We start from the raw sequence: 19,676 nt of genomic DNA on the forward strand, positions 1-19,676 counted from the left end.
ATTTCTGGAACTTGGCCATTAATGAAGAATATAAGAATATTGGTGTAAGCCAGCATAGTTATGGATGTGAGCTAAGAGGTGTATTTAAGTTTTACCAAGATCACAGGAAATTGACCACAAATTTCCTAAGAAAATAATTGTAAAAAGACTCATAGGATTCAATATTATAAACTTTCAACAAATTGAAAATATGCTTAAAAAGCAATTTTCCAAGTTTATTAAGTTGGAAATTTATCTTAAGAGTTAATAACAATTGAATGTCCAGGGGGAACCCTAAACACTTTTTAGTGTTTATATTTAAGTAAATGTGAGAGCTTCACATTCTGTTTAGAAAGTTCTCTATTGTGAGACTGTTTTCTTATTTTTGAATCTCACGCACTAGATTAGTAAATAAGTGTAAAGTGATTATTATAATTTACTATTATTTAATACCAATTGTTGGTCTGTTCTCAATTCAAAATGTTTTATAATACAGTCCTGGAAAAGATACCAACCTAAGTTATGTGTGAGGTTTTGTAGAATAGATGATATACTCTGCAGATCTAGGAACCCATACTTCACCTTGTAGTAGAGATTGGACTTGAAAGTTCATGAGGAGTTTTTTTTTTTTTTTTTTTTTTTTTTTTTTTTGAGGAAAATTATCACTGATTCTGGGGGAAAAAGAAAAAAGCCAATACTCTGCAACCTTAAGGGTTTGCAGTTGATAAGGAATGATTTAATGTGTCCTATAAAACCCACAATTTTGGAATTGCTCCAACTTTTTATTTTTAGCTGTGGCTTCTAGTTAATGAGAAGAGGTGAAAAGTATAGTTTCTCCTGGTCTCTGCCTGAAATCACAGAAACTTTCCACACTGTGAAAGTTCAGGGGATTCTGGGAGACCATCCTTATGAATTGGGTGGTGGTGTCTCCTCCTCTTTGTTCAGGCCTCTTTTTCTAAAGAGTTCAGGCCCCTTTTTCTAGAGAATAGGAAAGAATGGTGAGTTGATTACCTTCAGATTTTAACCAAACTGTAATTGCTCTGATATTGTCAAATGCGCCTAGGGACCGTGTTGCAGTATTTTGAAAACTTACACAGGAAACAAAATAGCAGCTTCGGAGGCATGGAAGAATGCATTAGTTTCTGAGTCTAAGGAAGCCAGAAGGAAGCCCGCCCACCCACTCTCTAGCTTTCATATTCCCTCAGCCACCTCCCAGATCTTCCATTGCTGTGCTATAAATAGCCAGTGTTTAGGCAGGGCTTTTTTGCTTTCTCCCTTGCCTTTAAAGACTTTCTGCAGGCCCTGGAATTGCCTTTGTTCCTCTGCCTGCCACTTTGCCAGTGTGAAGCAGGTTTTCATGGGATTCTATTGGGGTAAACCAAAAGGAGCAGAAAGAGTGTGAAGTAAGACCTCTTATTTACCCTTCCATTCCTTCCCCAGTTACCTCCTGTTTTACCTCCAAAATATAATTTGTGATTTGTCGTGAGACAGTTTTTAGAGCGTTAACCTGAAAATGTAATGTTAATTCAAGGGCTTCTGGTATAATGCCAGGTGATTTTTATCTTTTTTGTGTACCGCCCTACTCCCTGCCTCATCCTGGGGATAAAGCACTTAATGGGCCTCTCCTCTTCTTTCTTAGAGCAAAATATTTGATTACGTTTGAATTAACTTTCTCCTCAGCCCCCAGAAAAGACAGGATATACCTAATTCTTTGTGGACAAGATGACTTTCTAATCCAAATCCCTAGTAGTATGAACAGGCCAGAATGAGTTAGAGTGCTTTGGATGTCTGTGGCAGTCAGTCATATTAGGATGTTTAGTAACACAGACTTGATGCTTTTTTGCCTCATGTTTTGTTATGCATGCTCATTAGAATATTTTCACAGATGATTAGGTCTACAATTAAAGATCCTCAGTTTAGATGACCTTTGAAAACCCCCTCCCTCCACCAGTACTCTGACATTCTGAACCTCTCCATCATGGTAGAAAAGCATATACTCTTTAGCACATTTGACATTTAGGCTATGATATTCTTTTACTTAAAATCCAGCCCTTGCAGGGGCCGGAACATTAAGGCTGTATTGGGAGAACTGGAAAGAAGGCGCCCCGTTTATAGGGCAACTTGTTGGCTAGTAGCTCTGGGAATGTGAACTCTTGGCAAACTTTCTTTATTAAGCGAAATCAGAAATGTATTTTTATAAATGTGAAATTGCTACATTGGTGAAATTTTAAACGTTGAACACTACTGATTTTTTTTTTTATTTAAAAGGACATTGGAGAGACCACATAACGTGTCTGCTTGTTTCTGTCCATCCTTGCCACTTTTCCTTTGTCCTTCTTTTCAGCTTCCCATGTGAGTTATTTAAGCAGAGTCCATTGTTGTCTTTTTATTTTTTTGTTTTTACCAGCTGGCCCTCAGATTCTGCCATTTGCTTGAATGCTTAATACTTTAAGTAGACTTTTGACTCCCACCCCCTCAATGTTTTCTTCATGCTGGTCATAGCCGCTCTGGGGGGTCTTGTTCACCATTGCCATTAGGTATATGATGTACTTTGTATCAGGAAGAATGTTCAGAGTGGCCACCTGGCTGCTGCTGTTTATGTTGGCCATGTTTATTAGAATAGGTCTTAGTTAATGTGTAGTCAACCTTGGTGGATAAAGAAGATTCACTTGTTTCCATTTTGGTAATTTTTAATGTAGGAGGCCAGCTGTCTCTACTCTTGGCAAATAAAGGTGTGGGTCATTTTCCAGTTAGAGCAAGAAGTTACTTCAGAGAACTACTGCTGTGTTGGTGGCCAGCGATGCAGAGCAGTTGTTCTTTCTTACTCTGATGGCAGTGAAATTTGGTCTAATTACTGTTCCAATGCAGTGGAAGTTTTCTTCAGTTTTTATTTATTCTTGCTTCTACCTCATGATATTCCCCCCCCCCCCCCCCCGTTTGCTCTTTAGAAATGGAGAATAAAAAATAGTGTCCTGATGATTCAACTCAGTTCCAAGGCCTATAGTCTCTAGATCTTTGTTGTGAATCCTGGGTTTTAGCCTGACAAAGGATGGATGTAAAAGCATGCTTGGGTGGGGCAGAAAGGTATAGAAAGAGCACATTTCTAAACCATCTACTCCCTTATAGTGATTCTCAACTAGAGACTGGCACTCAGAATCGTCAAGGAACTCTTTAAAATAGTCTAAGATAGAGTGATAGAGTGGCATTTGAGTAGATCTACACTCTTCACAGAACTGAAAACTTTGGGTTCAGGGTCATGGTTCCCTTTAGAAGAGTAGTTTAAGGATCTTTTTGTTCATACCCATCTCAGATTAAAGTAGTGGATGATAGTAAGAATTTCTTATTAGCTTGATCTGAAAGAGATTGCAGTCCTAACTGCTCTATACTATATTTCCTGGTACTTAGTAGGTACTTCCTGAAAGTCTTATCAACAGTCAAAGACTATTTACTGCTAAACAATTTACATGTTAAATCTACTCTGAGAGTTCTTTGAACTTGAACTTTACATAGGATAAAGTTGTAACAGGAAATGGGTACCCAGAAACTCTGAGCAATTCTAAATCAGGAAAACTTCAGCCTGCGCTTCTTTAAAATATAAAATTTTCTTAGGCAGAAGTCCACTTTAATGTTCAGTGTCAATGCTGTATAGTCTCCTATTGTCTAGCATTTTAAACATTGGGAAGCAAAATGCCTCATTTCTTCTCAAATACGTGTCCAAACTCAAATGTTGAGGGTTAGAAGTGGTAGTTTCCATAGCAGCAGTGATTTTGCCCGGTTTTTGTTTTTTGTTTTTTGGATAGCAAAATATTTAGCATAGGTCAGGTAGAGAAGTGATTATTCCTGGCTGTGGGTTCTTAAAGCTTTCCTTGCGTGCATTTGACTTCTTTGGACACCTTCTTAGGGCACAGGTGTGTTCTGGAGAAGTTCCGTGAGGGGTGGAATGAGTGGGGTTTTGTACATCTTTGTTTTCCCAGCATCGGAGCACAGCGCCTGGTACATGCAGTGGATCAGGAATGTTGCTTTTCCAGCCTTGGGGAGTTTCTTTACTCTTCTTTTTAGTATTATTCTACACACCAGACCTTGACTGTGTTGGGGAGAGAGTATAAACTTCAAGTTTCCTCTTGATTTTACACATTGGTGATGAGATTGGCTTATTTTAAACTGTGAGGTGGTGACAATGGAACACAACTGTCCCTGGTTCCTCCCTGAGCTTTATATTGTTTTAACGAAGTCTTGTAGCTAGGAATTTTAAAATGCTGATTCCACTTGAAGTTTGAGCTTACAATATAGAATTAGTAGCTATATGTGGAAAGAGATGTGTGTGTTAGCGGTAGGACTTGACAGCCTACTTTCCCCTTTTTCCACTTGATAGTCTACCTTCCTCTTTATAAACAACCTTGACGTCTACCTTCCTCTTTATAAACAACCTGAGATGACTTTGGCCGTCTTCTCCAGGTATACAGGGTTGCAATGGAAATTTTTACCACTTGGCAGGGAACATGGATAAGTAAGGGGGATGTTTTTTACTTGCCACCTTAAATCACAGTTTGTGACATTCATTCTCTTCGTGGATCTATCTTGATATTTATTACTGGGGAGATAAAGGTAAGTCAGGCATATAGGAGCACACAGTTATCTGGTCCAACTGAGTGGTTCACAGAAGGCTTCCTGGAGGTGTTGTGTGCTCTCTTCCTGTGCTGAAGATGTTTCCATGAGGCAGGAGAAGAAAGGTAGTGAGGCTGTTGCAGGTGGAGAAAACAGATTTTGTGGCACTGGGAAGCACTAGGAGTGGGAAGAACTACTGGGAGCTTATGTATGTGATGGGGAGTGCTGGGCATGTGGATGAAGATGTAGGAGCTGGTTGTCAGCTGCCTCACTGGGGACCTGAGATGTTACTTCATAGGCCTTGTGGAGTCAGCAGAGCTTTAAAAGAGATGGTAGTGGAGTGCTGACCATTTTTTTAGTTAGATCCCCATAGCCGTGGAATGGAGGAAGGATTGGAGAAAGGGGCAAGCCTGGAAGCAGAGAGATCAGCTAGGAAGCTCTAGATGGGGTCTCAGCACTGATTTCAAATCCCAGTTTCTCACTTAATACTTGTGTGAACTCTTGAAGTTTTGAAATTCTCATTCGTAAATTAAAGAGAATGTAATATAGCTTATAGTGCATAAGATTTGTTTTGGAGATAGGGTCTTGCTCTGCCACCCAAGCTGGAGTGCAGTGGTGTTAATCATGGCTCACTGCAGCTTTGGCCTCCAGAGCTCAAGCAGTCCTCCCACCTCAGCCCCTGGAGTACCTGGAAGTACAGGCATATACCACCATGCCCAGCTAATTTTCATATTTTTTGTAGAGATGGGATTTCTCCATGTTGCCCAGGCTGGTCTCATACTGCTGGACTCAAGTGATTCTCCCACCTCCAACCTTCCAAAGTGTTGGGATTACAAGCATGAGTCAGTTTGCCTGCCCCACAAGAGGATCAAATAAGATTTTGTTTGTAAAATATCTAGCTTAAGACTTGACATGGAATGAGGAATCAATAAATGCTAGTTTCTTTCCCTTGCTATTTATTTTTACTCTCTTTTAGTTGTAGGATTCATTGGATTCTACAGAAAGCAGGGAGATCATCTGAACTTCTTTACTGTAGCAAAAGATACTCAAATCCCATGGAGAGTTCCTTTTCTATTTTTCTTTTAATTAAATGTGATTTTAAAGCCACAGTTTAAATTCAGGTCATTTTGAAAATCATGACAGGAGAAAGATGATTGGAGAGTGTATGATTTTGTATGAATGTACATACATGGATCATTTGCCTTATCCATTAATTGTTGAAACTTGATCCCATGTGATCTCATAATGTGCACATTATCAATCTAGATTCTAGGGTATAATCGTGAGTTAGATTTCTACACTCTTGTTTTCTCTGTATTGTAAATCTGAATATAAGTAGAAGATGCTTGGATCATCTTTGGAGTTCTTAGCAAGAATAGGGAGGTCACAGTTTCTAATCTTACTCAAATTCCAAGAGCCTGAGCATAAGACGACTTGAAGAGGATGGGAGATGTGTATTTTTTGGAGGAGTTGGGGAGGGGGTCACACACTTTTAAAAGTAAGGTAAAATAGACAAGGCTGTAATTCTAATGTGAAACGCTTGGGCTGTTGGTACTATATATATTTAAACATAGTCTTTGGAGGTCTGGGGTTAAAAATGGCAGCATTGCAAGTAAAAATTTTTAACTTCCTTAGTCACCGTTTGTGACTGTGCTAAATGTAGTTTAACATAGCATCTGCTTCAGTGGTCCAGGACAGGAACTAACAGTCATGATTAGGAAAAGTCTGCATACTGTACTTTCTGTCCACAGCATTTCATTTCCATGTTAAAAAGCTTGCAACACAACTCTGCAGCCTTGCTGTCCATTTAGGTACGGGGGAAGAAAAACTGATAGGCTTAATCCAAAAGACAGATAAGCAAATTTTCTTTGTTCTTTTTTCTTTCTTTCTTTTTTTTTTTAACGGAGTCTCGCATTTTTGCCCAGACTGGAGTGCAGTAATGCGATGTCGGCTCACTACAAGCTCCGTCTCCCAGGTTCACACCATTCTCCTCCTCAGCCTCCCAAGGAGCTGGGACTACAGGTGACCGCCACCAAGCCCGGCTAATTTTTTTTTTTTTTTTTTTTTTTTTTTTTTTTAGTAGAGATGGGGTTTCACTATGTTAGCCAGGATGGCCTCGATCTCCTGACCTTGAGATCTGCCCGCCTCGGCCTCCCAAAGTGCCGGGATTGCAGGTGTGAGCCACTGCACCAGGCCCAGATAAGCAAATTTTCTATGCTAACGTTTTAAGAGACATCTTCTTTGTCCAGCAATAATGATAATACCCTCTATTCACTTGGCACCTTAGAGTTTGTAAAGTGCTTTGACATTATCAGACAAAATATGTGTATGTAATTAAAGCTTTTAAAGCGAACAGACCCCTTTACCTGCTCTTTTCCTTCCCAGAGTGGAAATAATTCAAAGGCTAATGCCTTTGTGGTTTGAGTCTTAAGAATAATTACCTGTTAAAAATGTAGCCTGGGCCGGGCGCGGTGGCTCAAGCCTGTAATCCCAGCACTTTGGGAGGCCGAGATGGGCGGATCACAAGGTCAGGAGATCGAGACCATCCTGGCTAACACGGTGAAACCCCGTCTCTACTAAAAAATACAAAAAACTAGCCGGGCGCGGTGGCGGGCGCCTGTAGTCCCAGCTACTCCGGAGGCTGAGGCAGGAGAATGGCGTGAACCCGGGAGGCGGAGCTTGCAGTGAGCTGAGATCCGGCCACTGCACTCCAGCCTGGGCGGCAGAGCGAGACTCCGTCTCAAAAAAAAAAAAAAAAAATGTAGCCTGTAATTGTGTATGTGCTCCCTTCTCCTCTTCAGCCTATAGGGGATAGATGTTTCTCATCAACACTTGGGAATATGTATGTATATGTATATACAGGTTATATACATATATGCTCATACACTTGCTTCATTTTTCATCTCTAACGGGGGTACTTGCCCCACGTACTTTTTGAGATCCTTAAACGTTTGTTTCAAATGTGCTTCACTTGAATGATACTAAGATTACTTGCAAAGTGGGAAGTCTGACAAAAGTTGGAGTGAGAGGAAGCACTTTGCTGGGTGAGATGGTGAGAGGTCATCAATCTAAACATATTGACCCCTTTCTCTGTTAGGGGGTTATTCGAGATTGGGTGTATGTGCCTGCTGTGGATGTAAGTGGATAAGGTCTGAGGCTAAGAAGGGCTTTACCTGTTCTATAGTGTATAGCATTAACTTTTTTGAAAAACATTATTAACTCTTAAATACATTCTTATGTAGCAGATTAACAAGAAATTTCCTTGAGATACTACTTTCCCTTATCAACCCTTTCCTCACTTTGGAATCACTGAATAAAAATAACACTTGCATTGAATGTAAATGCTTCTCCTCCCCAACTTTTTTTTCTTGAAATGTAGTGAATAACTAGAAGCTTAATTACCATAAAAAGTCACAGATGTACCTAGGTGTTTTTTGTTCTAGCTGGGATGTCTCTTTTTTTTTTTTTTTTTTTTTTTTGAGACGGAGTCTCGCTCTGTAGCATGGGCTGGAGTGCAGTGGCTGGATCTCGGCTCACTGCAAGCTCCGCCTCCCGGGTTTACGCCATTCTCCTGCCTCAGCCTCCCGAGTAGCTGGGACTACAGGCGCCCGCCACCTCGCCCCGCTAGTTTTTTGTATTTTTTTAGTAGAGACGGGGTTTCACCATGTTAGCCAGGATGGTCTCGATCTCCTGACCTCGTGATCCGCCCGTCTCGGCCTCCCAAAGTGCTGGGATTACAGGCTTGAGCCACCGCGCCCGGCCTGGGATGTCTCTTTTTAAAGAAAGCTGTCTTTGGCGGGGAGCAAGAGATAGAGGTGGACCAAAGGAAATAAAGTTACTATCTTAGTGTGTGAATTTTGTTTTTATAAGATGCCTCAAATTTCCACAGTAAATAAATCATAGTTACGTCTCTAAATCACAGGTATACATGTCTTGGGAATCTCAGGATGTTACACATCAACAGTAAAGAAAAATACATTTCATAGGTGAATACCAGTAATTGAGATGATCCACAGTTCAGAGCAGAAGGAAGCTGTCTGTATTGATCAGGGTATAGACTCCTTGTTTTGCTCTCCACAATACATCAATGAATTATAAGATATTTACTTGCCCTGGGATGGCATCCCTTTATATTCAGTTTCTCTGAAGTTCTGTAGAAATATTTGTAGCCTCCTAACATTACTAAGGACAGTAATCTTGTTAGTTGACATTTTAGATCCTGTGTGTGTGTGTGTGTGTGTGTGTGTGTGTGTGTGTAAGCTGCTTGAGGTTAAACAGTATAGCATTTGGTTTTCTATGTCTTAAGTCCTGCTAAATAACAGTGAAAAATAAAATGTTAACCTAAGTGGCCAGGAGGAGTATTGTGGCACTTTCTAACATTTGTGAGTTAAAAAACATTATTTGTATCCATAAACCTTCCTTGTCTTTTATATTCGCTTTAAGATTAGTCATTCTTTCTGCTTTGGAGTTTGTACATGACAGAGTATTTTAGTGTCTACCCAACAGAGGAGCTATGTTTTTAACCTACCTAATGAAAACACTCAACTACTGGGATTAATTTGAGGATTTCCAATCAGCCTTTCACCATTTGTACTACCCTGAGGGGGTTCCCCATAGCTGTGACTTTTGTAGAAGAATGTGAAGTTAATCCAATTTCTGTGTTGATTACTATGTTAACTGCCTTAATTTAGCAATTCAGATTTATCTGCCTATACCAAACAAAACCTCTGCTACAAAACTGAGGGAGTAGTTGATTTTATTCTTATTGTACTCATATCCCTTTTTAGATTCTATAGCCAAATAATGGCATGGAAATTAATTAGGTCTACTGAGGTTGGAATGATTCATCACCAGAAGGTAATGATTTAGCGTATTCCAGCCTATAACCAAGATTGAGTTAACCCATGGCTTAACCTTTACTATTGTAGAGGTATATAAATGACCCTGTTGAAAAATATAGATTTTAAAGTTTACTCCCATTTCACAAAATGTGACTTAATCTCATCTTCATCCACTTTGTTTTTAAACTTTTCGGTGTGGGGAGCGTTGAGATATTTTACTTCGAATTCTCGAAGTGTTAAGGGGGCTCACATAGATTGCAAATCAATTTTCTGACATACTGTGTTGAGTAGTTGCATCTTTTAAGCTACTGATTTTTGACTTTATATTTGCTCCTAAATGAATCAGTTGATTCTTTTAAGAAGCTGGCAGTGGATTCTTTTAGTAGCAAATACGAAGTGAATAGTGAATATCCAACCATGAAGTGAATAACTTCTGATTTAATATTTATAAACTCCAAATTTTTGTATGTTGGGTTTCCTCTATATATCTATAGATATAGATATCTCTTTTTTTTTGTTTTGTTTTGTTTTAAGGCACAACTGTCCGTAAAATATCTTCCTTTGCTTATTCATCATGTGTTCTTAGTGTCCAGAGCATAGTAAATGTTTTGGTGGTTTGTAGGAATGTGAGCAGTTAGAATCTAAGCCAGTTTCTTGACAATGGATTTAAACAGTGTACTGATGTAATTAAAGTGTAGCACATTAGTAATGTGTTATCTTCTGGGTATATCCAGAATTTGATGACTTCTCCCCGACTTCACCCTGGTGGGAGTCACTGTCATCCTGCACCTGAATTGCTGCAGTTGCTTCTTAACTGGTCTGTTTCCAAACTCACTGAGTCTTCCTGCACACCCACACACAATTTATTTTCACAGTAGCCACATGCTACTCTTTTGCTCAAAACCTTTTATAGTTTCCTTTTTTGTTATGGTGGCCTTCAAGACCCTATGTGTTCTGGCCTCATTACCTCTTAGACTCATCTCCTCCTACTCTCCCTGTTATCTCCTTGTCATTCTGCACAACAGACAAGCTTTGCACTGGCAGGTCTCTGCCTAGAATCTTTTCTTCTAGTTATCTCCATGGGGGCTGTCTTTATTTCCTCTTAGACCTATAACAAATTACTTTAAATTTATTGGCTTAAAACAACACAAGACTTATTATCTTACAATTCCGAAGAACATCAGAAGTTCAAAGTGGTTCTCAGTGAGCTAAGATGAAAGTATTGGCAGGGCTGCATTCCTTCCAGAGTCTTTATAAGAGATTGTTTCCTTGCCTTTTGCAGCTCCTAGACGCTGCCTATATTCCTTGGCTGGTTGCCCCATTTAAAGCCAGCAATGTCCTTTCTATTCTTCTCATGCTTCATCACTCTGACACTGTCTAACCTTCCTCTTTCACTTATAAGGAACCTTGTAATTACATTAGGCCCACCTCAGTAACCAAAGAAAATCCCCTTCTCAAAGTGAGCTGATTAGCAGGCTTAATTCTACAATCTTAATTCCTGCTTGTAATGTAACATAACATGTTCACACTTCTGGGAGTAGGATGTAGACATTGAGGGGAAGGGGATTATTCTACCTATCACAGCAGCCAGCCCATATCTCCTTCAAACCTTGATTCAAAGCTCACCCTCTTCATTGAGGCCTGCTTGTTTAATGCTGGAAACTACCCATCTTCATCTCCACATTTTCAACCCCCCTTATTCTTCTCTATATGTATTCCAAAGCACACTTATTTATTGCTAATATACTGTTTTTCTTCTATATGTTCGTACTTGTATATGTTCTGCACACACCATCCACAGCAAATCAGCACTCCAAGATACTTCTTCATTGCTGTACCTCAGGACTGTCCTGAATTTGTGGGAGCTGCATGGAGATGTTCATTAAATACATGAATGAACAAAACATGAAACTTAAGCAGATCTTTTTTGCCAGATCTTTACTTTCCCATTGCTCAACCTGGATACCTGTAATGGACCTAGACTGAAGAGAAGGACTTGGGACCCTAAACTCATTATCTTACCTCTCTAACCTCAAAGCTTTTAAACCTGGCAGCTCTCAGACTACAAAACCTCAGAAAGACTGGCATGAAGGAGACTCTGTACTTCCTCTGTAGAAGTCATAAAGGGCCAAGAGACAGAAAAGTGTTACTGTTCGCTGCCAAAGAACATTCTCCTTATGACAGCCTGCAGCTGTTCAGTGCATTGTCTCTGCAAGTGCTTGGGCCCTTGTTAGCCCCAAGGCCAAAAATGTGGGTTTGAGGAATTCGTAGAGCTAGTGAGACAGCTAACTTGGTATGTGGGTGGTCTGGAGAATTGACAGGGATTTTAGATTGAAGAAATCCTTTGACATTTAAAGCTACAAACCTTTATTTTAGGAACCACAAAGCAAAGAGAGTTGAAGAAAACAAACTAATGGCTTGTTCCTGTAACTGACATCCTTAGCCTTGTGATTTTAGCACTTGGTTGGCTATTCTCTTGCTTAATTAAGTGAAGCCAGAAACATATCCTGAAAATACCACTTAGTGAATGGGAAAGATAAAGCATTTGCTGTAGGAATGCTGTGTCTCAGGCAGATGACCCCATTGACTGCCTACCCAGCTGTCATCTATAAGCTCGTATAACTTATTTCACCAATTATTTTGAGTGCTTTTGTCCCCGCTGCAAGTTCCCCAAAGGATGGTGTGGTAAAGGTTGTGCTGCCCGGGAATTTTTTTTTTTTTTTTTTTTTTTGGTAGATTTGGCTCTAAAACTTTAGAGACCAAATGTCTTCTGTTTGTGTGTAACTTGGCATTTAGGGAGAGGTTTGTCGTGGTCAGAAGGAAGGCCTTTGCACTGGGCTGATTCTGTGCTGGTGTGCTGTGTTTGAATACTCAGGGTATTCATACCTTCTAGTTGCAAATAAGTGTAGAGACCAAGTTCACTCTATTCAAGCTGGGCCTTTCCAGCCTTGAGAGAGATGCTTGTCTTTGCTGCTAGCCATGATTCTTTTCAGAGACGTTATCGTTTCTATTTGCCTAAAGTTTCCTAGTTAGCATCAAGATCACTTGTGATCCATGATTTAATCATGATGTGCTTTCTAACTGCTAGCCATGATTCTTTTCAGAGATGTTATCGTTTCTATTTACCTAAAGTTTTCTAGTTACTATCAAGATCACTTGTGATCCATGACTTAATCATGATGTGCTTCTAAATGCTAGCCATGATTCTTTTCAGAGATGTTATCGTTTCTATTTGCCGAAACTTTTCTAGTTAGTATCAAGATCACTTGTGATCCACTACTTAACATGATGTGTTTCTAAATGTCTTCTTCAAGATCTGTTTAATTTTCCTGCATTTACCTTTGGTTTTGCTATTTTCCTGAAATTGGACCCAAATTCCACATGCCCATATCTATAACCCTGCTGGCCAGAGGCTTGGATTTGTCTTGTCTTCCAGGGTTTTGTAGTTGGGGTAATAGATTGTTGAAATAGAAGTACACAACTGTTCACAAAGGTAAATGGTTTCCTTTGTTTCGCCATATAACAGGAATTTAGATTTCAGTGGGTGAGGGTGGCTGATGGAGTGCGCCAAAACTTGAAAATACGCTTTCATAATTCTGGTTTAAAATACTTGGTGGGATAGAAAAACAAGTTAGTGCCACTCATGATTATTTGTGCTTATAATTTATAGTTTAAATTTATTTATAAAAAGTAAAAAAAGTTACCAAGTTTGTACACATTTAGGGAGGGGATTTGCTCTTTCGTTCTCCAATTTTTAAGAAACTGTTCTTGCCCTTTCCTTTTTAAATGCTTAGTTTGTACAAACCCCTGAAATGGAGGTGGGGTGGGTTTGGATGGAGCCTTGAATAAAGGAGATGGGACTGCATAAACAAAGCTAGAAGAGTGAAGGTATTGGACTGTTTGAGGGACAAGGAGTAGTTCAGATCTTAAGGTGCTTGAATAAGTGGGTTGGTAAAAGTGGTTGTACAGGATCTCTGTTGATACCTAGTAGTTTACACTTAATTTGATAGGCAGCAGGGAGCTGTGGAAGGGTTTAGAAAGTCTTCCTGGGAACAGTAACAGTGTTAGGGTAGATGAGGATGAGGAGAGAGGCACCTTTTGGAGGCTTTAATTTGGTGGTCCAGAAGAAGATGAGAGCCCGGGTCAGGATGGTGACCATGGCTGGAGCAACAGGACCAGCCTCACCAGGGGTCGTTGTATTGGCCCTTTCAGCAGCCCTGCTATGACTTTAACCCACAGAAGTCTGTCCCCTAAATCAGGTGGTTTCTAGGCTATGGAACCTTTTTTCCCTCCTTGCAACATTATACTGAGTGAACTTCATAAAAATTCTCAGAATATAGTTAAGATATGTTTGTTTATTTATTTTGGAGACAGAGTCTCTTGCTGTCACCCAGGCTGGAGTGAAGTGGTGTGGTCTCGGCTCACTTCAACCTCCACGTCCCGGGTTCAAGCCATTCTCCTGCCTCAGCCTCCTGAGTAGCTGGGACTACAGACCACACCTGGCTAATATTTTGTATTTTTAGTAGAGGTGGGGTTTCACCGTGTTACCCGGACTGGTCTTGAACTTCTGACCTCAGGTGGTCCGCCTGTCTCAGCCTCCCAAAGTTCTGGGATTACAGACGTGAGCCACCGAGCCCGGCCTATTTAAGATGCTTTTGATTAACTCTCTGGTTTGGTGACTGTCTGCAAGAGGTTTGAAAATAGTGAAAAAACTGATTACCTTAGTTCGCAGAATTTTTTAATTGTAAGATTAGAAAATACAGGCCACTTTTCTCTCATATGACCAGGAAACTATTGGATCAGTTTGACTTCTCAAATTCTTAACTCTTCCCAGATACGAGAACTAAAGCATTTATTCTCTAAATTCCACTATTGTGAAAACAGTAGATGTTAAAATTCATAGAGAACCATTTAAATAAAAAGTTTAAAAGTCTTTATGGCTTTTTGGAAGTACTTGTGTGCCTAAAAGTAGAGACCATCTTCTATTTCCCAATAAAACCTACGCTTTCACCAAAGTAACAACCATTTTACCTTGGAGCCCAGTGAAAGTTTAGAATATTCTGGATTCATCTATGCTAAAGTGCCTTTTCATAAATTATTACTTGGATAATAACAGGAGGAAAAGCAGTCTGAATTGGCGCAAGTGATGTCTAAATTAAGAGGAGAATATATATTGAAACATTATTTTTTTTAAGCCTTAAAATTAATGGCTCTGTTTCACTGGAATATGGCCTTTTTTTCTTTCCGAAGAGTTTCAGAGCCAATGGAATCTATAAATAGTGCGCAGCCCAGTTGTCTGTGGTAGATTGAGTAGAGCAGAATTGCCTGTCTTTAAGTGAAGGGGAAGTAGCTTTACATTTTTAGTAACTGAATTGTTGGCCAGCATAAAGGTAAGGGCCATGTGAGCAACTTATTTATAACTTCCCATAAAGGTATGTGTCTGCCTCAAGCGGAGAGACTGTCTGGGGTGCTTGAAATGTAAAAGTGCAGTAGAATCATTTTCCATACACAGCCTTCCTATCTAGTTGGTGCAATAAAGTGATTGTTCACCTACCTGGGGCTTTCAGAAAGAGGGGTGTCAACAGATTAGCTCATTAGTGTCCTCCTCCTATGGAATAGAAGGGACTAAGGCAGTTAAATTAAAATCTGTTTTATGTATTGAGGAATGTTTAGATTGAACTCCTGAGGGTATTCAGGACATACATTTATGCCTGCTTTACCCTGCTGGGTGTGGTCTTGCTCATGTAGTCTAACTACAGTTGGGTTCTTATAAAAAATCTTACATGGGTGTAAAGCACTTTTTCACAGGTTCAGTTCAACTATAAGTAGTTTTTTGAAAAATAAAGAACATAGGATCAGACCGAATTCTCTTGTTACAGTGGGAGAACGGAAGAAGAGTAAAACATTTTCATGGCATCCTGTTAAAAAAAAAAAAAAAAAAAGACTATGTTAACCACTTTTGGTAGATGCCAGAAAGTGGAATCCATTGTTACTGGCAGCATTGCTAATATCAAGAGTACATCACTTACAGCCAGGATTGCCTCTCACGATAAAATTTTTATAATTATAAATAAGTAAAAGACATTTTCGGACCTCTTCTGTTATTCACTGTCTATTTTTAGAAACTAAGTTTTCTGATTATTATGTTGACCATTTGAAGCATCTGCATATATGACAAAAAAAAGTAAACTTTGGCTTTTGTGCCAATATCATGGCTCTGTTTGGTATTTGGGCAAGTTGCAATAAATGGTAAATGGCCCATTAACTATACTGGAGGCCTCATAGCAGCACTAATTTCAAATCGTGCTGGGTTTACAATTTACATATTAAAAAATGTTCACTTGATTTTGTTCAGGGACAAAGCTGACATCCTATGCAAGCATTACTCCAAACAATCCTATTTATCGGTCCAATTATTTCAATTGAAAGATGCTGGTTTACTGCCTCTTAGTATATCTGAACAATTCTCAGTGAAACTGTTAGAAACCGTTTGACTGTAGTGGCAAAATAACCTCACAGGGTTTCGATTCACTTTTAATTTTAAGTCCCAGGATTAAGGATCATTTGTAGTATAATGTAACAGTGTGGGCAAATACAGCTTCTCTTAATGTCCTTCTGATATTTTGGGGAAAGAGTGCTTTTATGCAAAGCAATCACTTAGGAATTACATGATCACTTTTTCCCACTATAAAATTTCATTCACATTTCCTCCCTTCTCCCACATCCTTAGGAGATAAGATAGCCTGCAGTATTTTGCTTTATTTTACTTTATTTTTAAAATTTTTGAGGTGTGGTTTAAATTAGTTCTTTAGAATAGATGCCAAGATAACTAGTTAATATTGTTTTAAAATCAGGCTCTTAATTAAAATGCTTATATTTGTGCAAGAAAACTACATGTTGAAATGAATTTGGAAAGATTAGATTGGAATTGCCTCAATTTCAATTAAGCCACACTGCATGGACGTGCTGGGAATATCAATACAATCACTGTAAATTTTGTACAAACTGATTTGTTGCATTATCATGCTCATCTAACATACGGTACTTTTTGTGTCCATATTGCAGACGGCAACTCCAAACTAACATGGCAGTCAGACTGTGTGATGTGGCTTCTCTGCTTAGAAGTGGTTCGTGGGCAGCAGAGCCTTGGACCGGGGTCTGTGGGATTTTTCTTAAATTCTGTAGGCTACTTTTTTTTTAGCATGTTGCAGGAGTGCTGAGGCCATACCAAACACTTGAATCTTTCATTTGGCATACTAATTATTCTTACATTTAACCTATTGTGGTATGGCCATCTTTAGGACTTAAAGCACATTGCAATTTTAACTGTAGTGGTATACGTAGCATCAGAACCATGCTCTCGTATGTAATTTTTTAATAATCTAAATTAGGATTTAGCGCAGACTCAAAAGAATGACAAGCTTTTTTAAAAAAACAAAAAAAAGTTTTGGTATGGTCTGAATACTAAGTTACCGTAATTCTATACATTCTGTTTACTATGTATTTTTTTGGTTACTAAATTTTGAAGTTACTTACAATTCTTGATGCTCCAAAAAAAAAAAAAAAAAGTTGAAATTGTAAATCTAGCTGAAAATTATTTGCCCAGTAACTGTTGAAAGAGTTTGCATTCTGTGAACAGTTGTGTTGAGCCTATCAATGGAATATGCATTATTTGTAAAATATAGCACATTAGTATCATTTTATTCTGAGCAGATGGTCCTATAGCAGAGAGATGCTGTAATTTTCAGCGCACACAGCCTACTGCAGCTGTTCACTTGAATGTTGGCTTAGGAGCTCATTCTTGCCACCTGAACATGGAAATAAATGTGCAATTAAGTGAGGAGTGTTTGTTGTCCTTTCTAAATCTTGATAATTTCAGTCAATGAACACTTTGTATTTCAAATGCTATTCCAGTGAGCTTTAGTCCGAATCTCCCATTTGGGGCTCTCATAGTTTCTACACCTATCCAGACTTTTCAACAGTGATTTATGTGTCTTTGGCCACTTTAATCTTGTAGCTCATTGTTTCCATAACTGCTGGGCAAGGGTTAACCCCAGAATAATTTTGCTGTGAAAAGAGTGACCCATAGCTAATACTCTACAAACCAGAACAGTTATGTTTAATTAGGAAATCTGAAACTTCCCTTTTCAAATTCAGATAGATTTGTTAGTTATAGTAAAACCCATATCTTGATTTAAGATTTTTAAATACAGATTTCCAAAGGTTTATTTTCCCTCATCCCTTTAAGTATTCCCTGAGAAAGCTTACATACCCAAGAGAAACAGCTTGCAGCTTATAGAATAAATACCCACTTCTTTGACAAGGAAATGAAGTCACGGAGGGGTTACAGGTTGTTGGATATTTCAAAAGCTGTTCTGGATTTTGCCTCCTGTTTGTTTTTGTTTTTTTTTTTTAAATCATGACAGCACTGATTCTTGTCCAGTCTGACCAGTCTCAATCTGTCCTACACTGCCTTCTTTTGTTAACATCTGGCAGTAGAGATTTCTTCCTATATGTTTATCTGCTAATGTGCCCTTTTGGTTTTCTTAGGCAATATGCGTTTTAAAAGACAGTTTTTTCTCTTTCCTTGTAACCCTCTTTCCCTCTACTTTGCTTTTTTTCTTTGCCTCAAGTTCTTTGCCTTTTCTATGTTAAAACTTCCCTAAAACTAGCATCCCGTCAATTCGGAACTGTCAGTTTTGAGAAGTAGTTCTTTGTGGAGGTGAGAGATGTATGCAATATGAAGGATGATCCTTTCAGTGATGCTTTGATTTTTAGATTCCACCACAGTCTTGGCTGTCCAAAGTTAGGTAGTTACTGGAAAATGCTTTTGGAAAATATGGGGCTGTGGTTTGTGACTCTTTGGCATAGGATTGGTTTTAGGAAACTAGATTTAAAACTGCTTAATAAGTGATTTGTAGAGTAGCCTGAACAGTTTGAGGCCATTTTCCCCAATTCTGTTCTTTATCTGGTGTTTGGAGTTTATAGATACCCTATTACTTGAATTTTCAACAGGCTTATGTGCTCAAATGAGAATTCCTTGGGCTGGTCTGTTTGCAAAAGTTGATATATTTGCATTGTTGTTTTCATTGACTGGATAGGTTTTCTTTTTTCTCATTAAAAAGCAGAGTCAAGGAAAAACACCATATCGAAGTGTTTGGGGATTTTATTTTGATGCTGTAGATCAGTTGCCTTGTTGATTTTTAGCTGCCAAGGTTGACAAGAGTGTCCTATTAGATTCTACCAGGTAGACAAAGTATTCATAGCTTCATTCCCAAGTTACCTTACAGTTCCTTTCCACTCCCTAAAACATAGCATCTATTTTTTTCTTACCAATGGTAGATGATATTATCCATCAAAAACATTTTCAATATGTAACCAAAACAGTACATGTTGACAAATTTATATTTTTAAAAGTACTCTTGCTCTTTGATTTTTAAGTTAATGGATATCTATCAGTTTTAGAATATTGTGAACCTCTTAGGCTAACTGAAAATCTCTTCAGAGTTAGGTAGGTCATTTTTTTGTTCATTGTTGTAGCATGTTAAGCACTTTTATTTTCTAGTATGATTTTTAGTTAGGGTTCAATTCTGTGCCCTTTGGTACTTAATTTTCTCATCTGTGGACACTGCAGGTGAGTAAGGATATGTGAATAGATGCAGAATGTGATTCTAGAAAATGTTTAAGATTTAAATTGTGCTTATGTGCATGTATGGAATATGTATGTGAAAATATAGTTGTAACCTTAAGATGAATAGGTTAATAGGAAGTAAAAATTAGTGTAGGTGTTATACTTTTTGTTGAAGCATTGTTGTAATTTCAGTAGAACAACTGTGTTTAGTGACAAGTGTTTAAATTCTTGGATGGAGTCTCTAATAGGTTGTGAAATATGAATTCTGACATTTCTTATTTTCTCTGTTTTTAGCAGGTAATTGCTGCCATGGAAACACAACTGTCTAATGGGCCAACTTGCAATAACACAGCCAATGGTCCAACTACCATAAACAACAACTGCTCGTCACCAGTTGACTCTGGGAACACGGAGGACAGCAAGACCAACTTAATAGTCAACTACCTTCCTCAGAACATGACACAGGAGGAACTAAAGAGTCTCTTTGGGAGCATTGGTGAGATAGAGTCCTGTAAGCTTGTAAGAGACAAAATAACAGGTAAGCAGTTTTATGTAGATGACTCATATTTAAAGGATCGTGTCTCAAGATATGAGAAAATAAGATTACTGCTTGTAAATAA

The 19,676-nt window shown here is 38.7% G+C and overlaps 1 protein-coding gene across 14 annotated transcripts in view; it reads left to right on the plus strand.

Annotated features, from left to right (window-relative positions):
* ELAVL2 (ELAV like RNA binding protein 2) overlaps positions 1 to 19,676 on the plus strand; it is a 161,579-nt gene that overhangs the window by 72,288 nt on the left and 69,615 nt on the right. For 6 of the 14 annotated variants that reach the window (XM_050759563.1, XM_050759562.1, XM_050759566.1 and 3 more), the window contains exons 2-3: positions 16,491 to 16,581; positions 19,351 to 19,594. In XM_050759563.1, the coding sequence (XP_050615520.1) occupies positions 16,510 to 16,581; positions 19,351 to 19,594 (316 nt within the window). In that variant the 5' untranslated portion in view covers positions 16,491 to 16,509. The remainder of the gene's footprint in view (positions 1 to 16,490; positions 16,582 to 19,350; positions 19,595 to 19,676) is intronic. The other 8 variants (XM_050759571.1, XM_050759573.1, XM_050759572.1 and 5 more) reach the window with 3 other exon arrangements.

Source organism: Macaca thibetana, chromosome 15 (genome assembly GCF_024542745.1).
Source record: "Macaca thibetana thibetana isolate TM-01 chromosome 15, ASM2454274v1, whole genome shotgun sequence".
Classification (NCBI taxonomy): domain Eukaryota; kingdom Metazoa; phylum Chordata; class Mammalia; order Primates; family Cercopithecidae; genus Macaca; species Macaca thibetana.